The 23,488-nt window shown below is 41.3% G+C and overlaps 3 protein-coding genes across 4 annotated transcripts; all 3 read right to left on the bottom strand.

The window, feature by feature from the left end:
• Positions 1-1,994: 1,994 nt before the first annotated feature.
• On the bottom strand, positions 1,995-4,369 carry LOC116708833 (growth arrest and DNA damage-inducible protein GADD45 beta-like). Its single transcript, XM_032546883.1, has 4 exons — positions 4,212-4,369; positions 3,705-3,806; positions 3,311-3,527; positions 1,995-2,964 (listed from the first exon to the last, which is right to left on the bottom strand). Exons 1-4 carry the CDS (start codon positions 4,247-4,249, stop codon positions 2,860-2,862), a joined length of 462 nt encoding a protein of 153 aa, XP_032402774.1. The 5' UTR covers positions 4,250-4,369; the 3' UTR covers positions 1,995-2,859.
• Positions 4,370-4,905: 536 nt separating this feature from the next.
• Positions 4,906-10,441, bottom strand: LOC116708831 (interferon-induced protein 44-like). Its single transcript, XM_032546881.1, has 8 exons — positions 9,089-10,441; positions 7,903-8,410; positions 7,693-7,744; positions 7,103-7,298; positions 6,764-6,916; positions 6,492-6,663; positions 5,669-5,769; positions 4,906-5,581 (listed from the first exon to the last, which is right to left on the bottom strand). The coding sequence occupies exons 2-8, from the start codon at positions 8,381-8,383 to the stop codon at positions 5,324-5,326; spliced, it is 1,413 nt and encodes a 470-aa protein (XP_032402772.1). The 5' UTR covers positions 8,384-8,410; positions 9,089-10,441; the 3' UTR covers positions 4,906-5,323.
• Positions 10,442-10,620: 179 nt separating this feature from the next.
• Positions 10,621-23,373, bottom strand: LOC116708830 (microtubule-associated protein 1S-like). Of its 2 annotated transcripts, XM_032546879.1 has the most exons (10): positions 23,122-23,373; positions 21,922-22,017; positions 20,176-20,258; positions 19,639-19,776; positions 18,590-19,091; positions 17,684-17,770; positions 15,167-17,598; positions 13,977-14,118; positions 13,652-13,869; positions 10,621-13,567 (listed from the first exon to the last, which is right to left on the bottom strand). In XM_032546879.1, the coding sequence occupies exons 1-10, from the start codon at positions 23,273-23,275 to the stop codon at positions 13,412-13,414; spliced, it is 4,008 nt and encodes a 1,335-aa protein (XP_032402770.1). In that variant the 5' UTR covers positions 23,276-23,373; the 3' UTR covers positions 10,621-13,411. The 2 variants fall into 2 exon arrangements, with proteins under 2 accessions (XP_032402770.1, XP_032402771.1); XM_032546880.1 differs by lacking the exon at positions 23,122-23,373 and having other exon boundaries at positions 20,176-20,391.
• Between the last annotated feature and the right edge of the window lie 115 nt (positions 23,374-23,488).

Genomic DNA, 23,488 nt, shown 5'->3' with positions numbered 1-23,488 from the left:
TCATTGGCATGCATCAAGCAGAGAAAACATCTAAGGAGATTGCAGAAACTACTAGAATTGGGTTAAGAACTGTCCAACACATCATTAAAAACTGGAAGGATGGTGGGGAACCATCGTCTTCCAGGAAGAAATGTGGTCGGAAAAAAATCCTGAATGATCGTGATCGGCGATTACTTAAACGTTTGGTCAAATCAAATCGAAGAAAAACAACAGCAGAACTCAGGAGTATATTTAATTTGAACGCAAAAGCATTTCCACACGCACAATGTGAAGGGAATTCAAGGGGTTGGGATTGAACAGCTGTGTAGCCGTAAGAAAACCTCTAATCAGTAAGGCTAACCAGAAAAAAAGGCTTCAGTTTGCTAGGGAGCATAAAGATTGGACTCTGGAGGAATGGAAGAGGGTCATGTGGTCTGATGAGTCCAGATTTACCCTGTTCCAGAGTGATGGGCGCATCAGGGTAAGAAGAGAGGCAGGTGAAGTGATGCACCCATCATGCCTAGTGCCTACTGTATAAGCCTGTGGGGGCAGTGCTATGATCTGGGGTTGCTGCAGTTGGTCAGGTCTAGGTTCAGCAACATTGTGTGCCCAAAGAATGAGGTCAGCTGACTACCTGAATATACTGAATGACCAGGTTATTCCATCAATGGATTTTGGCTTCCCAAATGGAACGGGCATATTCCAAGATGACAATGCCAGGATTCATCGGGCTCACATTGTGAAAGAGTGGTTCAGGGAGCATGAGACATCTTTTTCACACATGGATTGGCCACCACAGAGTCCAGACCTTAACCCCATTGAGAATCTTTGGGATGTGCTGGAGAAGGCTTTGCGCAGTGGTTAGACTCTCCCATCATCAATACAAGATCTTGGTGAAAGATTAATCCAACACTGGATGGAAATAAATCTTGTGACACTGCAGAAGCTTATTGAAACAATGCCACAGCGAATGCGGGCTGTAATCAAAGCTAAAGGCGGTCCAACAAAATATTAGAGAGTGTGACCATTTTTTGGTGGCGACTTTTTTTTTGGCCAGGCAGTGTATGAATCCAGCCCATCCTGTTTGGTTTTCTTGTTTTATTCTGTCAGCAAAGCATTCTGTGGTTTTTTTCCCCTGCAGACTGCATAGATTTATAAAGCACATGCACACTGGTTTAATAAGTACATGGTGTGCAGAGCAGAGATGGAATCACAATGTGCCAAGCTTAAATAGCAAGTCTCCTAGCTAGACCTTTGCATCGTGTTCTTAGTCCTCCTTTAATCTAGAAGCTCTAGCCCCACAGTCACAGCTTTACTCAAAATTTCAAACCATTCTCCTCTTGTGGGCCATGACATTTGGGCTGTGGGGTGGATCACAGCCTGTCAGAAGTCCGCCGCCGCCCGTTACGCCTCTGAGCAGCAGAGTGTAAACAAACGTGTGGTCCATGTGCCTGGGTGTTCCCCTTCTGGCCGAGTGGTGGACAGACATGTGAGAGCACAGGAAGAAACGGGGAGTAAAGCAGAGGGCACACAATGGAGATACAGTCTGCAAATGTGCGTGCAGCCTTGAATTGCAAGAAGTTGAAAGTATGTAACAAAACAAGAACAATCAGAGAAATGATGGTTTGACAAGGAGGCTTTTATCTTCTCAAAACTTCCTGTAGGGACAGACAGTCTGCATCAGCTGGCTTTGTCTGTTTCTTTCAGCGTGGTTTCAGGCTCCGCCCTGGTGTTATTTCGGTTGACTTGTGTTCACTACAAAAGTAATGTTCAACAAAGAATTACTTTGAAAACTGCATGACCTAGCAGTGCATGCATTTTTCCATGACTTCGGTGCCACCGTAGACAGTTGTTGCGTAACTCGGCAGGTTCTGTGAAGCACGCTCGACTTTTCTATTCAATTTTTAGTAGGAATCTTCTCGCCCTACGATGGGCTGGAGACCTGTCCAGGGTGTGGCCTGCCTATCGCCCAATGGCTGCTGGATGGATGGATGGATGAATGAAAGGAAATCTTCTCAATTAATCCAATAATTTATTGACTTATTGCACAAGAGAATAGACCCGGAAAACAAATGACACAAACAATAAATTAAACTTTTCATATTGTTATAAAATAGGCAACGTTTGTAAAGGCACATTACATTACGGTCTTGATCAGATCATTCTGTATCCCCCTGAGGTTTGAATTCAGACCAAAAAAAACAACATCGTCAGGTCCTGAGACCTTTTTTTTTGTTTGTTTTTTTGCAATTTTTTTGTTCTGCAAAGCCAGCCAGATCCTTCTAACAGAGCAGTTTCAGTTTCCATAGCGATCACTCCTCCACAGGTTCAGCTGCTCTCTGCAAAAACGCACTCACAGCACACCCAGGCGTTTCTAAAGAAAGACATTGTGCGTGCATACCATGTTTTCACGCACACCCTTTCTACGCAGAGACTCTCCCAACTCTGATCACTTAGGAATGTTGGCTGTACAGTAGATTCACTATTACAACATTTCAGTCCAGATAGTAAGCCTACAAATCTTCCAGGTATGAACTGGGTGTGGATAAGACACAGTCCGCTGCAACCCTCAATGATTAATTTTAAAAATAACAGTCATTGAACATTATGAGAGCCCAAACAGAAGTCCAAAATAGATGCATAAGATTATTTTCCTGATGGAGAAGAAACTCAGTCAATCCAATTTTCTTTCTTCATGTCTTGCAGAAATGTCCAACTGTTTTACAGCAACTTCATGAATGTTTCAGGCTTGTCCTGCCTTCAGTATGGATGCTAGCATTGAGTCCACTCAAGACTATTGCAGCTTGACAATTGAGTTCCTTCATTTCTTTTTCATTTCAACCCAGAAGCTCTAGGGTCTCTGGGGGATATTCAGACCCTTCAGCGTTCCTGCAGAACCAGCTCAGGAACCCACTGGTCTAGGAGTCGACTCTCTTGGCAGTAAGTCCCAACTTCCTGTAGCCTGCAGTGGTCTACCTGAAGATTCTGCAAGGAAAATAAAAGAAAATGAATGACTAATACGATCATGTATTAAGGAGAATTCGATTTGAAGATGGCAAGAAATATTTACAGTGGAGCAAAAAGCATCGGCCTTCATAAGCAGTTTCTGTTTAAGGAATGGACCGGCATGAGATTCTCAAGGTATACCTGGAGTACACCTTGAGACTAAAATTACCACAAGGCTCTAAGCGAAGCAAATGTGTAGGAACTTTTTTTCCCCAGTGCATAGTAACAAGTGGGGGAGGGGTAATGCTGCCCTTTTCTGGATTTTAACATGTAGAATGCACCTTGATACCCGTAACCAGGCCGTCTCTTGTCGTAACAAACCCACCGTGACCAGCATGCAGTGGAGGTCTCCGCTCTCCTCCTGGTTTCGGTTGGCGTCCACTCCGCCCAGAAGCTGCCACAACCTCTGAACCCCAGAGACCCGCAGGATGTTGATGCCGCTGTCGCAGCAGAAGGACTGCAGCAGCGTGAAGTGGATCTGCAGCGCCACGTCCTCCTCGTCGTCGGCCGCCAGAACGCACAGGACCACGCTGTCCGGATCTCTGGGGAAACCAAGGGAAACATTAGAGAGGGAGGAAAAACAACAAACACCTAGTAAGCCGCACGTTTGCAGCTGTCAGACTGGGGCAATGTCGGTGTCTGGAAAGTGAGCAGAGCAAATGCAGCAGGGAAATACAATAATGCCCCGACTTAAGCCATAATTAATGGTTTCTACTCACGCATTGAGGAGCTTTGCTGATTCATAGATGCCAACAGTGAGGCAGTGCTGTTTCTGGGCAGTTACAAGCAACTCCTCCAGTGCCAAGCTTGCAGACTGCATCCTGAGGATTGGGACAGAACAATTACTCATTAGAACACAGAAAGAGACAAAAACAACTTCAAAATTTGTTCTGCAAAAATGTTAAGAGAGGATATGAAAGAAGCAAAATAAATGCATTAGCCAGGCACTTTAATGCAGCAAGTATCTAATGCATAAAAAAATAGCATTTGTACTTTACTGTGAAGTATTTGTGCAGAATGCATGCATAAAATAACCCCAACTAGTCCTTATTGTGGAATATTAACATTGTCCACTGCAGTACTGAGGTGCTTTTGGTTTCATTTCTATAGAAAGTTTCAGGTAATAGCTACAGAGTCAAAGGACGTAAGACATTCCTGTCCAGAACAGGACGTCCCTGCAAACAGAACAAACAGATCGTTTCCAAACATTGCAAATAAAATCTGACCTGTTCTCTGCGGAGGCGAAACTTTCCTCGGGAATCATGTTTGCAAATCAGAAAACAATCCCAGCTTGGTGAAAGCGTTAATAGTCCAGTAGTTTGAGAGAGTAAAATCTCTGCAGGAGCGTTTGCAACGCAGCGTCTGTGGTGGTTGGCAAGGTTGCACAACGCGTCTTATACTGGGGATCAGAGGAGGGCGGCACCGAAACTCTTCGGCTTCTGCCATTGGCTGAAAGGGAAAGCGACGTCCTTCTTTTCTCACGAAGACGCCTGGGTTTTATTTTTGTTGTCAAACTGGCGGGTGGTTGTAAAGAACTTTGAAGAAGAAGAAGAAAAAAAAGACTGCTGTGTCACTCTGGCATTGTCTCGAGTTGGCATTACGCACGAAAACATGTGATCACTGATCACAAAGACGTCTGTAAAATGAATAGTAATAAACTATTGATGGCAACTGTGCAACATAAAGCCCCTCACATTGTCCATAACAAAGATGTTCCGAAACATTCCATGTGAAATTATGACTGACACCTACTGGCTGACCAAAGTAACTCTCTGCTCATTTCTAATCACAGTAACCATAGTGAACATGCATGTATTTTTCACAAAATAAAATTATAAAATTATATATATATATACATTTAATGATAGTGAAATGTACTGCAAAAATGTATATTTAGAACAAAGTCTAAAGAGGCAGGGATTGAGTGTGCGTAGATTATTTTATTTTGTGATAGTACATAGAGCAAAGCTTCTGGATGACTCGCTCCAGTGAAATGTGTTTTATTGGACTTTGTACTTGTGCATAAAGAAATTGACACTGGTTCAGCTCATTTCCTCTACAGTTTATGTATATGGCAGCAATCCACATAAAATGACAACTCAAGGTACTTGCTAGATAAAGACATCTAATCCAGTCAAAGTTTAGAAATAGGGAACCATGTCAATTGAATAGGATTCAGTAGATATGAGTTTTCAAAGTTAGCCCATCACATTGTATATTGACTTTTCAGCAATCCCTCCTCATCCCAAGCACAGCTGTCAATCAGAACCCTCCTGATGGGTAAGAGCAAAAGCAATCCAAACTTTTCCACAATACAGTAACATGTGTAACTGTGTATCTAAACAATCTTAGGCTCGTCACGTTGTGACACAACTCGGCGGGGATCGATGGATCTGTAGAGCTCCGGTCCATTGCTTCCATCCTGATCATCTGTAATCTGGTTTTCAAAATAGCTGTCTGCATAGTTGAGGATTTGTTCCAAGACCATAAACAGCAGTATGTCGGTGTTCTGATCCAGTTCCAGCTCCTCGCTGTAGTTTTTCACTGGCAGCACATAGGACAAAGGAATGCCCAGGAAATCACTCAACTGGCGGGCCTGAAACAATAGATTGACATGTCTAGATCTCCTTCATATCACAAGATGTTTTCCTGTAATAAGGTAAATATCGACTTAAAATGTTACCTTCTTCTGGATGTAAACACTGCGGTACACATTTTTCAAGTCCTTTGCCACTAGTGGACAGGCTTCATCCACTTTGGTCATCAACAAAATCTGAGGGATTCCTGGCAGGAAACGAGATCAAGAAAATATTGTGAAAATTGCTGAGATATATTTTTATGCTTTTGTAGACTGATTACAAGAAATCAGAGCTTCATCCTGGAAATGCTGGAGGAAATTTGTGTAAGCAAACGCATCCCGTTAGTAACACCTAATGCATAACATGGTGCCTTACGAAACAGTTAATCCTCCTTGTACTTTTCCCCCATTTTCTCAAGAAAGAATTGAGAAGATCAACACAATATAATTATGTGGTGGAAGGTCAGGACTGAAAGGTTTTTAATCTTGTTGCAAATAACAATCTGAAACTCACAATCATGGAAGGAAACTAAAGACTTGAGACATTGGCTGAGGGTCACTTTCCATCTTGACCCTAGACATACAGTATGCCCAGAGTTAAAGTAGGATGTGTTAGATCCAGCATGGTGATGTTTTAAAATGGCCCAGTCAAACTCCTGACCTAAATTGAAACTGATAATAATCAGTGGCAAGACTTGATTGAAAGTGACTTTCCATTCAGTCCAAGTGAGCCTGAATTAATTTGCATTTTGCACTTCACGGATGTGCAATAGTTTGTGTTGGTCCAACACATAAAATCCTGATAAAATACTCAAGGTTCTAACATGACAAAGTGGAGGTATGAGAACATTTTTAAAGCGCCATGTAACTATAGCAACATAAGAGGAATACTCTGAAACGTTCTTCAGTGTAAGATTTTCCCACTAACCAAGTTGGTTGGCCTTCTTCCGAATGGCAGTGAGCTTGTCCAGCATTTTCTCGCTGAGAAGTGACACCTTGCAGGTGTCGATGACGTACGCCACGCAGTGAATCGTGTCGTTCAGAGTCACGTGTTTCTGATAGCCTGGAGAATCTTCTAGGATTGACGAACAGCTACTAAACTGAGGAGAGCGAAGAAATGACTTGCTTTGAATAACCCATTACCCCACATCTAAATGGCTTACATAATGTGACGCTAAAGAATGCGAGTGTTTAAAGAACCTGGTAGCGGTCCTTCATGTGCCCCTTGAAGATGCTGACTACGTCGTCAACGTTCAAGCCGGTGTCAGCGTTTTCCTCCAGCCCCATTGTGTCACAGAGGATCAGAGGAAGAGTCCCGCCACGTCTTCCTGCCTTAATGGTGTAGGCGCGAAACTGCAGGAGATATAACATGTATATATAAATTGGTAGTCAGTTAAAAATAAGTCAAACCTAATCATGTCACCACCATCAGCCTTCTGTTACAAGAAGTGCAACAGATCCGTGTTTCCCAGTGAATCCTGCAAAATGTATTATTTTGAATCTGATAAGATAATCTAGCAGTGAATGCTTTGCTGGTACCTGAGTGGTCACACTTGTCCCTGCCGTGCCTGTGATGGCTTGGCATGTCATGTTGCCCCGAAATGCGGAGTTGATGGAGTTAAAAAAGCTCGACTTGCCGGCCCCAACAGGGCCCACCAGCAACACACGGGCTTGATTGACTGCTTTGATTTCAGGCAGATAGTTCTGGATGCTTATCATCAGCTGTTGCTTTTTTCTGCAAGAGAAACAACATTAAAAAAAACAAAAAAGAGAACGTAAATAATCAAGATCGTGATCATTATAAATTTAAAATGGCAAAAACATTCTGCACATTTCTCAGAATTGAGATTAATCTATCAAAGTTAGCTTCAGTTATTATATTTACCACATCAGGGTCTGTCGTCTAACAATTTCATGAAATAAAAAGAAGCACCAATATTTACAAATTAGTCTGTTCTTTTCCAGAAGTGTTTAAAAACTGTTCCATCCTGAAAATGCTGTTGCAAGAATTATGGTGAGAAAACTTCTCAGCACAATTCAGCGTGGATTTGAAAATGTAACTTTTGCATATTTTACAGATTTTCTTTTATGAGTTTCCACATAAAGACATGTTGCCTTTGGTTACGTACTCAGACGTCCACTGGATGTTTCTCCAAGGTTTCTCCAGGAGATCTCCTAGACCTGTTGTTGTAATGAAAAGTATAAACATATTTAAACCAATGTTTATTTTTTAGACTAAATTACATGCACACGTGTAAATAACAAATACAAATGAATATAAACTGATTCAATCATCGGAGATCCTTTGTATTTTCATTAAAGAAAGTTCTTTCACGAACCTTCAACCCGATAAACCTCAAACTCTGTCAGTGCCAAGTCATTCCCGTGCATCTCTGCTTCCTGGAAGTTGAAGCAGTTGCCTGGATTGGACTGCACTGCAGGCTTGTCCTCATGCAAGAAAACCAAGTCACCAAAGTTTGGACCGGGGTCTCCATCTGTGAAGGCATGCTTCCCACTGACACACCCGACTCTGAGCGGTTTGTCTCTCTCAGCACGGATGCTGTAAAGGAAAGCCTCCCCATCACTGACAGCCGCTCCGCTCCTGGCATAGTCCTTGGACGTGTAAGCCCCAAAGACAAACCCTGCAGCGTTGTAGGCCACAATGACAGTGGGTCCCTGCTGGTCACAGCGGCCGTGGAAGGCGGCTGCAGTGAAGCCGTGGATGCTGGCCTTGTAAAGGAGGTGGAGTCTGGCGTAGCTGAAGAGAGACAGCAGATTGTTCTCCTGATGTTTGGACAGACTGGATGTGACTGCAGACATGATGGAGGACAGGCTGGACAAAATCACCTGAGGATGAAGGTAGAGTGGAAGAAGAGTGAGCTGCTGTCAAGTGATACTCAATGAGATTTACGAGTTTACATTTCTTACAGAAGCATCTATCTATCTATCTATCTATCTATCTATCTATCTATCTATCTATCTATCTATCTATCTATCTATCTATCTATCTATCTATCTATCTATCTATCTATCTATCTATCTATCTATCTATCTATCTATCTATCTATCTATCTATCTATCTATCTATCTATCTATCTATTTGCACTCGTAAAACCTGTTTGTGAGCTTCTATGTTAAGTTTATATTGTTAAGCACAAACTCAATTAAAATCAACTTCACTTCTGAAAGAACAGAAGCTCTTTTGAATCCAGCAGTGAACTGGTTTTACTTTCAGTATTACTTCAAAATAATTTAGTCCTACAAACCAGAAAATATACATTTTCCCCCTGCATTGTGCTCTCAAACACGGACAAAACATTTCCTCTTTTACAAATACGCATGATGATTTTTAAAAAATCCTTTTAATTTAAAAGAGTATAAAACTTAGATGAATACCAGATGAATTGGCTCCACACATGGCTGGAGATATTTTAAGCTATTTCTTGATCAACACAGTGGTTCACATTACACACAAAAACTATATCTAAATACAATTTTTCTTAAAGGAAAATTTAGAAAACTTACCTGTAGAAAAGATTCAATGGTAAACCTCAGTGAGCTGCTGTGCGTTTCTCTATCTAGAAACAAAACCACACCTTTTACTTTATTACTTTCACTTTTTATATGAGACGGTGCCTTAGACTGTGAGGCTGTAAAATACACCAACACTAACGTCGATTGTGACACACAGGAAATTTTATGTGAGCTTTCCAAGCAAAACTTATTTAGAGTTTTTCTCAGTTGCTTTAGTGCATTTCTCAAATCACTTCTGACATTTACAACAGTAAACGTGTTTCTCAAAGCAATTCATGCAAACTGCAAAACAGCATGGATTACCTGCGAAATCCAGTTTCTTTATTAAACTCCTTAGTTAATCTCTCAAAAGTAAATATATGTGTCATTGAAGATGTCAGTGAATCAGAATGACAACTCCTTCTTTCACTGCACATAGATAAGAATCAAATTGCTTAGTCGTGTTGTCAATACAACAGTGTTACTCTGGAGGGACGTTCTGTTGTAAACTATGGCTACAGTTTTGGCGACAAGAATTGTACATTGTAAATGAAAGGAGCTGAACTAGATTTATATTTACGCTTTTGCTGTAATTTGTCTGATCATCTCATTGTGATTTAGAAAGGAAACGATGAAACTACAGAGCATGAAGGGAAAAAAAACAAACAAAAATAAAAACAGAAACGTAGGACAATCTCCTTAAGGAAAACTGTGCATGCAGGGCTGTGGTGCAGATATTACATTACATTATAATTTCCATCTGTGTGGTGAGAAAAAAAAATCCTCAATGGGTTTAAGAAATGAGGATTAGGGTGAGAGGAACTCCATCAGCACAAACCATGAACTGATGATGTTGGACTGATGGAAACTGACATTTCTCTGCTTCTGTTTGCTTCCCAACTCCTCTGTCACAGTATAACTCCACTTCTTCTTCTTCTTCTTCTCTCTGGCTTTTGACTCCGTCTAAATCCTCGTCCTTGCATTGTCAGAAACGTAACATCGTTTCGTGCTCTGGCTATATACACAATACACTTGCCAGTTGCTGTTTCATGAGACGGTTCAATCAATGTCAGAAAACTGACTGATCTTATTTTTTATGTATTTATCTACGTTGGAAAAACTCAGGATTCGCCTGGGAGCAATTTACCAGTTCAAGTCAGATTTTTTTAAAAAGTCTAATGGAAATGTATAGAAATATGTTTGAAATATTATGACAACGTGCTCAACCATTTTTGCATGTTTTAGACTTATACAATGAAGTTATGTTTGAATGTTGTGGCGGTCGAGACAATTCAACAAAGACCTGTGTAACACATTTCGATCAACATGACAAAAGCAATTGAAAACGTAGGAAAAAGCAGAGAATCACTTGCAACCTGTTAAGAGAAATAAGAAAATGCTTTTAGGTTGTGCACAAGTGACACAAGGATTTGAAGATTGAACAAGTTTGAATTTGCACCAAAGCCACTGAGCAAAACAGAAACACCTGCTGATCCTCATCGCTCAAACGTTTGCATTTACATGATTCTCAAGACACATTTTGGTTGTGCATATTTTTGTTTTATTCTTGCATTCCTACTAATGTTACAACCACAATCCTTGCTGACATTGTCTTTTGTCGTCTACTTACAATCAGAGTTGTTTTTTTAAATTCATAAGATCATTTTACACAACCCCACGGTGCCTTGCTCTTTCTGTTCATGAATATCATGAAAAAAACAACATAAATTAAGTGTTTTACATGTGCAGCACATACAGGAAGATGGCTAAGAAGAAACTCAAATATTTGTTTTCGAGATCTTGTTCATACAAAGTTTGTAATGACTTTGTTTAATTACAATATCATTTGATAAAACACATTCAGATATACAGATGCATAATTCGAAATTAAGTTTCTCATAAATTATTACAATCTTAGGATGGTTTATTTTTGTTGCATCTACATTTGTAGAAAAGAAAAACCTTTGTCAGATCATTTAGAGAAACTTGATAAAAAATGTGGTGCTTCTCTGCATTTGGTGGCAGCATTTTGTTTTATAGGCAAAAATGACCTGTCTTTGTGATTCTTCATGCTTTGGTATTTAGAAACTCATAATGTCACATGCATATTTGTGCAAAATAAAGGCAAAATAGCCACATAAAGCACAGTAAATAATAACATCCACGGATTTACAGACTAGGTGTAAGGATTTTCAGAAGAGAAGAACTTTAAAATAATGGATGTGCAAAAGGTAAAATGAAATGCAGCACATTATTATGGGTAGGAGTGAATATCCACCCACCCACACACACACACACACACACACCAACATGCAATAACTGCTGGGTCATTTCTTCAAATACTGGACTTATGTTGTTGAGGGTTGGACAAAAGTTGGATATTTTACACTAAACATTGGGCCGAACACAGACTAAAAGGAGGTGCGTAATTCTTAACAGGCAGTCATTTCGACGTCTACCGTGACATGATCAAACTTCGCCAAACCTCTAATACGGATTGAAATATGAAATGGTAAGATGGTAAAAAAAAAAAAAAAAGTTGTACAATTATGTTAGTGCCAGTCTATAATAATCTTAGTTGATGCTGGAGAACATGTTTGTTGAGTCTTAGCCTTTTATTTGCTAGCTAGGCAACACAGAACAGTGCTAGCACAGGCTAATGCTAGTTATGCTCAACGTTCGAATTGGTAATGACGTCAGTATAAACTATGTTTTATAGTATTATGCACTGAGTGTTAAATTTGTAATATAATTTAACTGTCATCACACATCTCATCAGACTTTTGGGATTTTGTTGTTGCTTTCGTCCAATATACTGCGATGCAGAATTTAATAGAAAATTAGAAAATTCATTTAATCCAGGACAATACTGGAATAGTTTCTTTGTGAATTTTCCATATTCTATTCCTCCCACCATTCACAAGCATTTGCTTTAGGTTAATTTGCTAATTCATCGTCCTCCAAATCACCCCAAACCCATAAAGGATTCATTTTGGCCAATATTTGATCTAAGATTGTTAAAATAACCAAAATAACCCAAAATAAAATGGTCTTTACACGGCTGGTTTTAGATTACAAGTTTTCTCCTGATGAAGCTGGTATGTTGCAAGTGTATGTTTGCAAATTCAAGCAATGCTAATGTAATAGTATGCTGGTGCCTTTACATTTTGAATAATTTTGTCTGAAAGGAATTGTTCAAGAGCATGTAACCATGTTACAACTAGCCTACTTCACAAGAAAAAGCATGTTAGTCCAATTTAGGGGCAACAGCGAACACCGTTTTAATTTTCCTGAGCAGTTGTTCCAAATTATATGGTTTATGTAAAGTTTGACAACAAAATAATAATATGTGAATGGCTAACCAGAGACCTGCCTAATAAATAAAAATATTATGAATAGCATTTTCCATTTGATCACAATCGTTCTTTCAGTTCTATTTCCAGAATTACTTTCACCACATCTGCTCTTATTTACAGCCTACAAAGCTCCTAGTATCACCATTACACATGTGTGATTCAGCACTGTGCAAAATATATGTTCTAAAACATAATGCATGATTATTTCCTATTTACACTTACAATTTATCAGTTATATAATTTTTGGTGATGATGGGAATTTTTACTGGAATACAATTGTCGGACAATTCTCAATTTTACAATTGTGGCAACGCTATTTAATCAGTAAAATCATCTAACCCCTTGGATTAAGATATTAATACTGGCTGGTGTGTGACCCAAAGGGTCCGAAACGTGTTTTTCAGAGTCTGGTTCCTTCTAAATGCGATCTCAGTAAAAAGGCAGCAGTGACAAAACACCTTTAAAAGCAGCTACAACACAGCACAGCCCGTCTTACATCTGCTTACAGCGCTCACAACAAACACCTGGACACAAACTATACATCTGAACTCCTTGAAGATTAAATGTTTGTTTTCAACATACAATGCAAACTGTTAGGACCCTTTTGAAAGTATCTGAGTTTGATGGATTCGTTTTTTTTGGTGGATTCAGATGCTGAAAACTGTAAAGCAGGTTTCCATATTGTAATCTACAGCAACAGCTTTCATGAGACCGTCTGTGTGCGCAGAGCGACATGCATCATTTGCAGTAGGTTTAGTCTCCTCTCCTGTTTTGAACAGGGTCATTGGTCAAAATAAGCCTTTTTTTTCAGTTTTCAGCTGCAATAAGAAGCCCATAAAGTGGATATTTACCACTTACATGCAAAGGGGGTGGGGTATATTCCCATTACATCTGCTTCTATTTCTACCAATCCCCCAGTTCTCACGCTTTTAATCTTACATTGAAATTTCCATCCATCAGCTGTCTCGTATTCTGCATCTCAGAATTCGATCTTGCAGGCAGGAAAAGTCTCTTCCTGCATGGCGACAGTGCTGTTTGAGCCCAACACAGTGATGTTCAGCTCCCGCTGCCTGTCCAGGGTTTGGTGGTACCACTCCTGCATCGACACCGACTCAAAGGTGGGGATCACCGTCACCTAGGCAAAAAGAGACGGATAACTTCTCCCTAGTGGCTTCTCTGACTAAGAGAAAGTCATGTTAATTTTTAAAGTTGTTTTTACCTGCATGATTTCTGGCCAGGATCCCTTGCCATCCAGCAGAGCATCCAGAGTTTGTCTCATTAGTTCCTCTCGCTCCGGACTGTTTCCGCTGATGATGTAGCAGGAGGAGCGGATGCACCTGAAGAAGTCCACAGTGACTGTGGGAGAGGAGGCTCCAGATGGAATATAAGTCAAATCCACATAAATACTGACTTCACCAGCAGAGGGAGCCTTAGAGTCTGACAGGAGGGAGAAGAGAAAACAGAAGAAGGTCAGAATGTTTTTCCTATCCATTAGCTTGGTCACGTTGTGGTGTAAAAGAGGCGTCCCGTTCAGAGTGACATACTGGGAGCTGGTGATGATTTTGCTGGTGCCGAGCGAGTGCTGGAGGAAAGTGTTCGAGCGCTGGAGAGATTCCCTTTGGCGGCTCCACTTTGGCTCCCTGTTTTGGTTTTCCCTGAGCCTGGTTTTTGGGGGGCATCGATAATCTGGCGACAAAAAGGTTATCGATGAAGTTATCTGCCTAAGAGAAACCAACTTTGGTTATGGATATTCCTGATGTTTCCAGGAAATTGTGTCAAAGTGATGTAAATTTCGAAAGTTTAACACCCTGCTGATGAAGACAGAAAGCTTGGTCAAAGGTCATATGGAGTGTTTTGCAAAAATATTCAAACCCCTGGAAGATTTTGACATTTTGTCACATCCAAGCCACAAATCCTCAGCAAGCTTACTTTGCCTATTTAAGAGATCAACATGAAGTAGTGCATAATCCGGAAATCAAAGGAAAACGATACATGATTTACATTTGGCACAGATTTTTCAGCTCCTTTACTATGATTCCCCTAAATAAAATACAATGCAAGCAGGTCAGAAAATAAAGTCCACTTGGGTGTAATTTAATCTCAGTTTAAGAATGCCAAGTAGTGGCTTTTATTGAAAGAAAGGCACTATGTGCGAAGGAAAACCAATGCTGTATGAAGGACAGCGTCCTGCGATGGGGATCCTTTCTGCAGGGACAGGGAAACTGGTCAGAGTTGATGAAGGTAAATACAGGCGATTCTCAAAAGAAAACCCTTTAGAACCTGTGCAATAATTGACACTGCAATTGGGGCTCACCTTCCAGAAGAATAAGAATCAGTCAAATGTTAGAATAACCCGGTCGAATTTCATTTCTAAATCCAATTGGGAATCTGTTGCAAGACTTGGAACTTGATGTCAAAAATTAAAATTTCTAAGAGCGCTAATCTGGTGGATGTAAATGGTCCTACAAAGTGTTGACTCAGATAGGCTGAATACATATGAATATCATGCTTTTCTCAGTTATACCATTCATTGTTTGCCCTCTACATTTTGTTGTTCTACCATAAATAATCTCAATGAAATACACTGACATTTGTGGCAGTAATGTGACAAAAAAAATCTTAGCAGTATGAATATTTTTATGAGACAATCATAAAATATCTAAAACTAGGAGACTCATGAAGATATTCAACTTTGTTCAATAAATTTTCTACTTTGCTAATGTGACACACTCACCCCTGGAAACTTCTTTCCCCGGGTTGCAGTGTTTTTTGCTCTCTTCCCGTGAGCTTCAGAGTCAGACTGGGGAACTGGCATGGAGGTGTCAGGATGGGGAGGCAGCGGTGGACTGTCTCTGAGAGGGGCTGGCAGAGGGTCTGGGGGCAAAGTCTGACTCATGTCGTGATTACAGGGGGAGTTGGACGGGTCACTACATGAATCATCAGAGTCCGAATCCAAAACTCCATCTGCTGTGGTGGACGGGCAGTCCTCTGTGCAGACAGGGGCATTTGACTCACTGGGTGACCTGTCCTTTGGGTTGTTATTGTTGTTGCCATGGTGATTTGGGCCGCTGACTTCTTTGCAGGCTTCACTGGTGCCTGAGCTTAAGTCAGGGGGTTTGAAATGCTTGAACTCACAAGGAGAAACCAAACAAAGGTCCACGTCATGAGCCGATGCCTCAAAAGGGAGAGTGTTCGGTGCAGCGGGTCGCCCCATCTCTGAACTCTGACCCAAAGATCTGGGAGGCTTCTTCATTGGCAAAGACATTCCCACATAATACCCTCCATTAGAGTGGGAGAGATAAACACCATCATCTCCTTCTCTCTGGCTTCCAGCGCTCGGTCCCTGCTCAAAGGACATTGACAAAGATTCATCTACTTCTGTCGACTGAGGCGAGCTCACCTCCGCTGGTAATGAGTGCGTGGTGGTGGTGGTTGTGGCTACAGACGGCGAGGGATCCGAAGAACTCTCTTTACATGTGCCCAAAGAAAGAAAACTTAGATGCTTCTCTTTGCGGTTTTCAGTAGCACTTTTGGTCTTGCAAACCTCCTCTTCGCTTTGGCCAGATGACCCATTTGCCTCGTAAGCATCAGCTGAATGGAGGGCCTGAAGTCGGTTCAGCGTGGCTCTGTTGCACCACATGTCGTCTGGGGACAGGCAGTAGGGAGTGTGGCCCGCACTGTTGGGACGTGAGTCAGGGGACACTGGCTCAACTGTCTCCTCTTCGGGACTGTTGGGGGCCTGGTTTTCCGGAGAGGAGCGCGAGGGAGGGGAGTGCTTCAAAGCCCCGTCCAGCAGTGTGTACTCGGTTGGGGTTGTGTCCTGCTGGACTGTGTGATCATTTTTGTAAGATTTGTTCAAAGGAGATGGGAATCCTACAACCTTTGCAGGTTTACTAGATTCTATCGACTCATCTGGATGGTTTCGTTGGCTGTCTGCCGCTGCTTTCCCACTCCTCCCATGGATATTTTGCACTAAACTGTCACCACCCTCTACTTTTGTTATTTCCAAACCACCTGCTACTTCCTGTATAAATCTTTCACCAGCCTTATTGCATGCACCTTCACAATAGGCTGCAGTTTCCAATTGGGCTACTTCCAGTTCGCTTTCCTCCTTGAGCTTGACAAAATCAGCCGTCATATCCTCCGGGGTGGACATCTTGGAGCCGCGCTGCTTCTCCTCAGCTTCAGTCTCCTTCTTGTGATCTCGAGCATCAGTACCAGGGCAATCTGGCTCTTGGATTTTTGACAAAGACCCTCGTTTTTGTTCTGTTACGTTATTATTTGCATGAACTTTCTTGTCATTGTTTGCTTCATTTGCTGATGACTTTTGAGATTTCTTCTCTCCTGTTTTGTCATTTCTTGCATCCTTTTTTGGTTTTGTTTTATTGTCCTTCTTGGTTTTCGATGAGACTCCTTCTCTTTTTATCTGCTCAGTCCTTTTAACAGTGTTCTCCTCTTTGTTGCCAGTTTTCTCCTCTTTTTTTCCATCCTTCCCTAACCCTTTCTTTAAAGTATTCTTCTCTGATAGTGATGATTTACGTTTTATGCCCCCCTCCTTGATTTTAGCTTTATCAGTATCTTTAGTTCCACTTAACGTCTTTATCTTTTCTTTCACTAATGAATCCTTTCCTTCTTCTCTAGCTCCTCGTTCTTTCCCTTGCTTGGCTGTTCCCTCTTTCCCTATTGACCGGCCACTGTCCAAGCTCTCCGTCCTCTTGGCCTTCCTGTCCTCCCCCTGTTTTTCGAGGTCTCCGGTAGTTACTGTTGGCTTCTGAAGAAAGTCCAATCCTTTGAGCTTCTCCAGCCCCTGCAGCAGTTTTACCTGTGGAGTTGCGCCGGGGAACAGCACTCTGACCACCTTCTCTTGAGGACATGCTGGATGCCACACAAGCAGGGCAGAGACTGAGACCAACGCGGTGAGACTCTGTGACAGTGACGAGACTCCGTCAGGCCAGTTCTGTATGAACGTCTCATATTCCTGGCTGCTCTTGCCTGGTGTGAGGATGTACAAATCCAGCTGTCCCACTCCCATCTTTTGAAACAAGGTGAGCGGCTTCACGGGGACTCCTTGTGGCCGAAACAACGGTTGTGGCCTGATGTCTAACTTCTTCAAGAGCTGTAAAGTTATGGCGGCCTGCTGTGTACTCTTCAACACATTGTCTGCAACTTAAAGGAAAAGATTGACAACTCGTGTTACTTTGCTTTCTGTTGTTAAGAAAGATTCTGTAGTTTGCTTATTTACACAACTCACAAGAATGTTGTTCCGCCTGCAACCTGCTGGGGGCGTTGAAGAAAACAACTCCTAGCTCTGGAGAGATAAGCCTCTTTGACAAGTCATCTGTGCAAACAGAAATTAAAACATTAAAATATGGATTATGCAACGCAGCATGTACAGTTCAAGTCATAAGTTTACATACAATTATTATAAATGTTTTATTCATTTTTAGCATTTGGTAATCCCTTTGGGGGGGGAGGTTTCTGGGGTAAAGGATGATGCTTCAAACAACATGAATGCACTTTACAGACACCAATTAGGTGCACAAGTTAAAAATGATTGCGTATTTAATCCGAATGTATACATACATGCCTCAGAAACTACATAGTTATGGTGGCGATCATTAATATCTTGGCTAATTCTGGCTGGATCTTTGCCCAGTGTTCATTTGGTTAGTTTTTGAGCCACAGATCCCACTTCTACTAATATTCAGAATAATTTTCAGCAGGACTGAAGTTGGTTCCAGTCAAGAAGCTTAATACTTGTTTTTATATATCCAAAAACCACTTTTGCTGTCTTTTAAAAAAATTATTATCTTTTTTTTTATTGCTGTCCTGTTGGAACACTCAGTTGCCTTCATTTCAAACACATGACCCAAATTGTCCAAAAATGTTTAGAAATATTCAAGGAAACATTAAAGTATCCTATAATAGCCTGCAAGATGCTGGAGGAGTAGCACAAAAAGTGCTAAGGAACATTTTATGTAACATTAGTAGTGATCTGTGTACATATGTGAGCTCGCATATATACTTAGGAAATTGTGTGAATTATAAAAAATGCACAATATATTCAAACTTGTGCACTTAATTCTAGTTTTTATGACAAAAACAAACCTCTGTGCAGCTCTGTACTTTAGGCCTGAAAACGGAAAGGCTCTCGTACCTTTAACATCATGGCTCAGCTCCTTCTCAGCCACCTTCCTTTCTAGGAAGGAGACGGCACCGGGGAGGTTCTCTGTGCCCACGTGGGTCAACAGAACCGCATCGACTCTGTCCAGGTGGCGGACCAGCTTCCAGAAACAGGCCTGAGAGTCCGAGCCTCCGTCCACCAGCACGGTGAACCCGTTAACCGCGAAGAAAGCACAGTCGCCGCGCCCGGCGGGGAACACATAGCAGCAGGGGCGGGACAGCTTGAGGAACCCCACGGTGGTGGGAGGTGGCAGGAGGTCGAAGGCGGATGCGGGGCAGATGGTGCCAGAGATGAGTGATGTGAATTCCCCCAGAGACTCCATGGCCGGCAGCACCTCCTCGGGGTTGATTTGCAGCGCCAGGGGACCTTGCAGGGGTGGATTTCCCAGGAGGATCTTTCTCCAGTGTCCGATGTTGGGACAACTGAGGGTCAAATTGATCTTGGGGCAGGAGGTGGAGCTCTCCTGATCTGGGAACTAAAGAAAGACTGCTCTTTAGTGTAAATGCAATGTTTCTTTTAAAAAAAAAATAAATAAATAAAATCAAACAAATCACAACAAGAGCTGCCCAAATTGGATCAGTTTCTTGCAATGAAATGCTTTTCTTGAGTTCACACCAATCTAAAATGCTTATTTTTGGAATGTGGACAAAATCAGCATCTTGGGGAGCTTAAATCATGAGCTTTGTATTAGAAAAACCTATTGGAAATACACAAACCTTCACCCATGCTTTACGTCAGAAAATATTGTAAGTAAATAGAGCTTTGTTCTTTAAATGCTGATATATTTAGCCAATAAAGAAAATGTAATAATCAAAGAATAAAAAAGTATTCATGTCATGCAAAGAATGTCAGGAAAATTAACAAGATACAAATATTTGGTTTGTTTTCTCCCTTGCTACGTTTAATTTCTGATCCTCCTTTTTAAAAAAAGCACAGTTTGGCAGGCAAACTTTTGTAAATTACATATTAAGTCCCCTAAGTGAAACATTTAGAAAAAATCCGGAGGGATCGTGACGCTGCACCTGCTCTGTTATTAATCGTCTGAGGTGGTCAGGAGACAAGTGTCCTCTGTGAAACAGCAGCTCTCCGCTTTCCTCCACACTCAGGCCAGCCAAGATCAGCAGCTTATGAGCAGAGTCTCTGGACAGCAGGGCGAACACCTGACAGGGAAACAGAGAGGGAAAAAATCTGGTGTTTTTGCCAGGTCACTCATCAGAAATAAAGCGAGAAGAAAATGTCAAAAGAGTGCATGTATAAGAGATCAATACGTCTTTAGCAGAATGTTTATCATATATTCATATATATGTAAAACTGATTGAGTTTTTCCGCAACAAACACTTCAGGTCAGTTTAGTGTGAAACAAAGGTTAAATATCTAGAGGGTTTGTTTCCGTTCTAAAGACCTTGGGAAAGAGAATCCACATGCTCGTTTCAAAACGCATCAGTCAGAAATGGAGACACGTCTTTCACTGGTTATCCTTCATAATGTAAAGACAGCAGTCCTGCTCCATTTCAGACCAAATCCTGAGCTTTCAATCGACATAGTATTTATTTTTTTACCTCTGAATGAGCCAGTTCCTGAGATGGACTGATCAGCACTTGTGTGTCCAACACTTTGGTACAGTGGCGAAGACACTTCTGCCCTGGAGAGGCACAGAGAGAGAGAGAGAGAGAGAGAGAGAGAGAGAGAGAGAGAGAGAGAGAACGCATGCAAACAGAGAAGGACACAGAGAGAGAAACACGAGAGTCAGAGCACTGGGAAACACGCCGATAGATCTGAGCAGGGAGCCGGAAAAAAAAAAAAGTCAAAGAGAAAGTGAAGTGTGATAATCAGACGGGCGATTGAAACAGAACAAGAGGAAGGAAGAGGACGAGAACAGCTGAGTCAGATGGCTGTCTGAGGACGGCGTGCCAGCAGTGGAAATCCAGTCTGAAGGGAACTGGCTCAGCCTCTGAAGTCTTGAGTTTGGCACGAAAATCCTGGCTTTATTAGAAACATGTCCCTTTTTTGATCTTGTGCCACAGTGATGTTTTATGGCGCTGTCTGGATAAGCAGACATGTGCAGGAGATTTGAGTCGTCGGTGTTTTGTTTCTAAGCAGTGATCCTGTGATCATTTAAAGTGTTCTTGGTCTGTAGATATTCTTTCTTTAGATTCTTTAAAAGTCTTCACTCATTTCCGGTCCAGAAGACGTCTGTTTCCATTTCAGAGGGAAGTCATTCTTGTTTTCACTGCACTGTTCTGTACAATTTTAATAGGTCATAAGTCATTGCTATAAATCAGGAGACAAGCCAAAGTCGCATTTACGTAAAGTAAAAACAACTTTACAAACAATAATTTATATATATATATATATTTAGTTATGCAAAAAAAATCCTCACAAATAAAATTCTATTTTAGGTCTTAAACCTTAAAATTTGGCACAGAGCAGATTAAATACACAAGGAAGATGCCATTTTTGGAAGTTTTCTGTCTCCGTTGGACATCCTTTCCACATGTCCTCTAAATCTGCTGAATTTTTTTTTTTTTTTTTTAGGGGGTCGGGGTATCAGCTACTTCTCTTTTTTAAAAGTTAGTCTCCCTACTTTCTTTTCAGAATACACTGCAGACCAGGCAGACAGTGTGTGTTTCTTTACTAACTTCTCCATGGAAAATAACATCATACCTGCGACTCTCTGGTTTATTTAGCAGTTTTTCCATAATTTTACTAATAAAAGGAAACAGTTTATGTTCTGTAACAACATGCCTAAGCATACATTTTAAATGGTCTTTGCAATTCTCTTGCATGTAAGCATGACTCCGGCTCATTTCTGGAGTGAAAACAAAGCTAAAGAAGCATTTCCACCAGCCTTTATTCCAGAGCAACAAAGCCGCTGGATTCAGCTACATATTTACAGTAAACGCATGAGAGCCTTATTGATCCTCTCATCCAACGTTTGGCAAGAAAGCCAGTGAACGCATTCCCAACAATGCAGTCCCTGCACTTTCCGTTTGCTGCATTTCTCCTGAAGATGGGTTAGGGTTAGGTCTCTGAAAAACAAAAGTCTACCTCCACTGCAAGCAATCAGCTGTTCATGACTGCGCATGTTAAAAAGCAAGGCGTTTGCACAACCGGTTGCAGGTTCCTATTGTTTTCCATCCTGAGGTTACACCCACGTCTAACAATTGGTAAAGCTGCTTCTCACTTTCCTTCCTTCCTTCCTTCCTTCCTGAAGTGGCTGAGCTGGTGCCCGACCAACACTTTGAGTGCATTTGGAGAACCTGGGCATGAAGGACCTGATTTGGTTTTCAAGAAAAGCTTCTTACCTGCACCTTTAAAAGACGCAGTGTGATGGGAGAGGAACTCTTGCAGAAAGAGATCCAGGTTGCAGGATTTTAGGTCCACGTCCCATGACCGAATACCTGAAGGCATGCAAAAAATAACTTGACACATACTAAAAACTTTTTTTTTTCTTAAAGTCTCTAATTTCTAGTAAAATACCAGCAGCTGTGGTTGCCACAATTTTACTGTATAAATACAGTAAATTCTGTATTTATATTGTAAATTAGTGACGTCTTTTTGTTTGTTTGGGTTTTGTTTTTTTTTTACAGTGCAACTGGTACATCCTTTTAAGGACTAAAATGGTCACAAAAGATGGTGAGATTATTGTGGGAAAGATTCATTTTAAAATTGATTTTAATAAAATACAAAAAAAAATTAAAATATCAACTTACAACTCCACTCTAATGAAGAGTAAATTGTCAGATTCCAAAACTCTCACCGATAAATTTGTGCTTCTCATTAAAAAAAAAGAAAGTTTAAAGGATTATACATTTATGAATACATTTAAAGTGTAATGCATTTTGTGAAAAATAATTGGCAAGTAAAAAACCAAAACAAAATCTAATTGCATTAAAGATATAATTTACTGTTGAGGTCCTTTACAATCTTTTCAACTACGCTCATGAAAAGTTGATAGGTTAGAGAAAGCTGCTTTCATCAAGCATTGATGAAATGTTAATTGGCCCAGTTAAAGTCCAAAGTGGCTCTCAGTCATTATTTCCAGCTCTAGCACGTTTTTCATCCAGATGCTTCTGTAAACGAGCATTAAACGGGACGCAGCGCTGTAATCTGCTGTATTCACAGATGATGCTGAGCATAAACACGCAAACGGTAAATGAAACGTCGATCTTGTAGAGTTTTCCCCTAAAGCTCGTCCTTACATAACAGCGAAAAGAGACGAACCCATCGCTCCTGACTGCTTTTAATTAAAAGCCACCCGGAGGGGAGAGGAGGATGCTGATGGTGGCGGATCGCCAGATGACGCATCCTCGGTCCTCAGGGTGGATAAAATTACAGAAACCCTGCAAAGAGGTCCCGCTATCATCCCTAGTGAAGATTCACGGAACTAGATTTTGTGTATTTCTTGCATTTAAAAAAAAAAAAGAAAAAGAAAAATGTAGAAGAAAGGGGAGGGAGGAAAAAAAAACGCATTGAGCTTCGGTGACATAAATATCTGCACCCACCTCGCTCGATCTCCTGCCGGATGTGCTCCGTCTGTCTGTGGCGGGCCGTCCGTCCGATGACAGCCAGCAGGGAGTATTTGTGGGGGCAGAAGTCCAGGGTTGCGGTCTTCGGCTCCTCCTGGACCTCCCTCTCCAACACCCGGCCGGACGCCATGTTGGGTGTGATGTCATTGAGGAAAGCAGACAGCACAGCGCCTGTTATGACAGGGAGCTGACGGCTGCTGTGCTGGAATGCTGCTGTGGATGCTTAATAAATCAATGGCTTTTTTTTTTTCCACGTTTGGACCAACGAAATTTTAGCACCGCGTTATGTATCTTCTATAGCAAGTGCTTGGGAGACGTGCAGCACATTGACTGATACGTTTTA

Source organism: Xiphophorus hellerii, chromosome 19 (genome assembly GCF_003331165.1).
Source record: "Xiphophorus hellerii strain 12219 chromosome 19, Xiphophorus_hellerii-4.1, whole genome shotgun sequence".
In the NCBI taxonomy this organism is placed as follows: Eukaryota; Metazoa; Chordata; class Actinopteri; order Cyprinodontiformes; family Poeciliidae; genus Xiphophorus; species Xiphophorus hellerii.
Note: the sequence above shows the minus strand (reverse complement) of the source record. Positions and strands in the feature narration are given on the sequence as shown.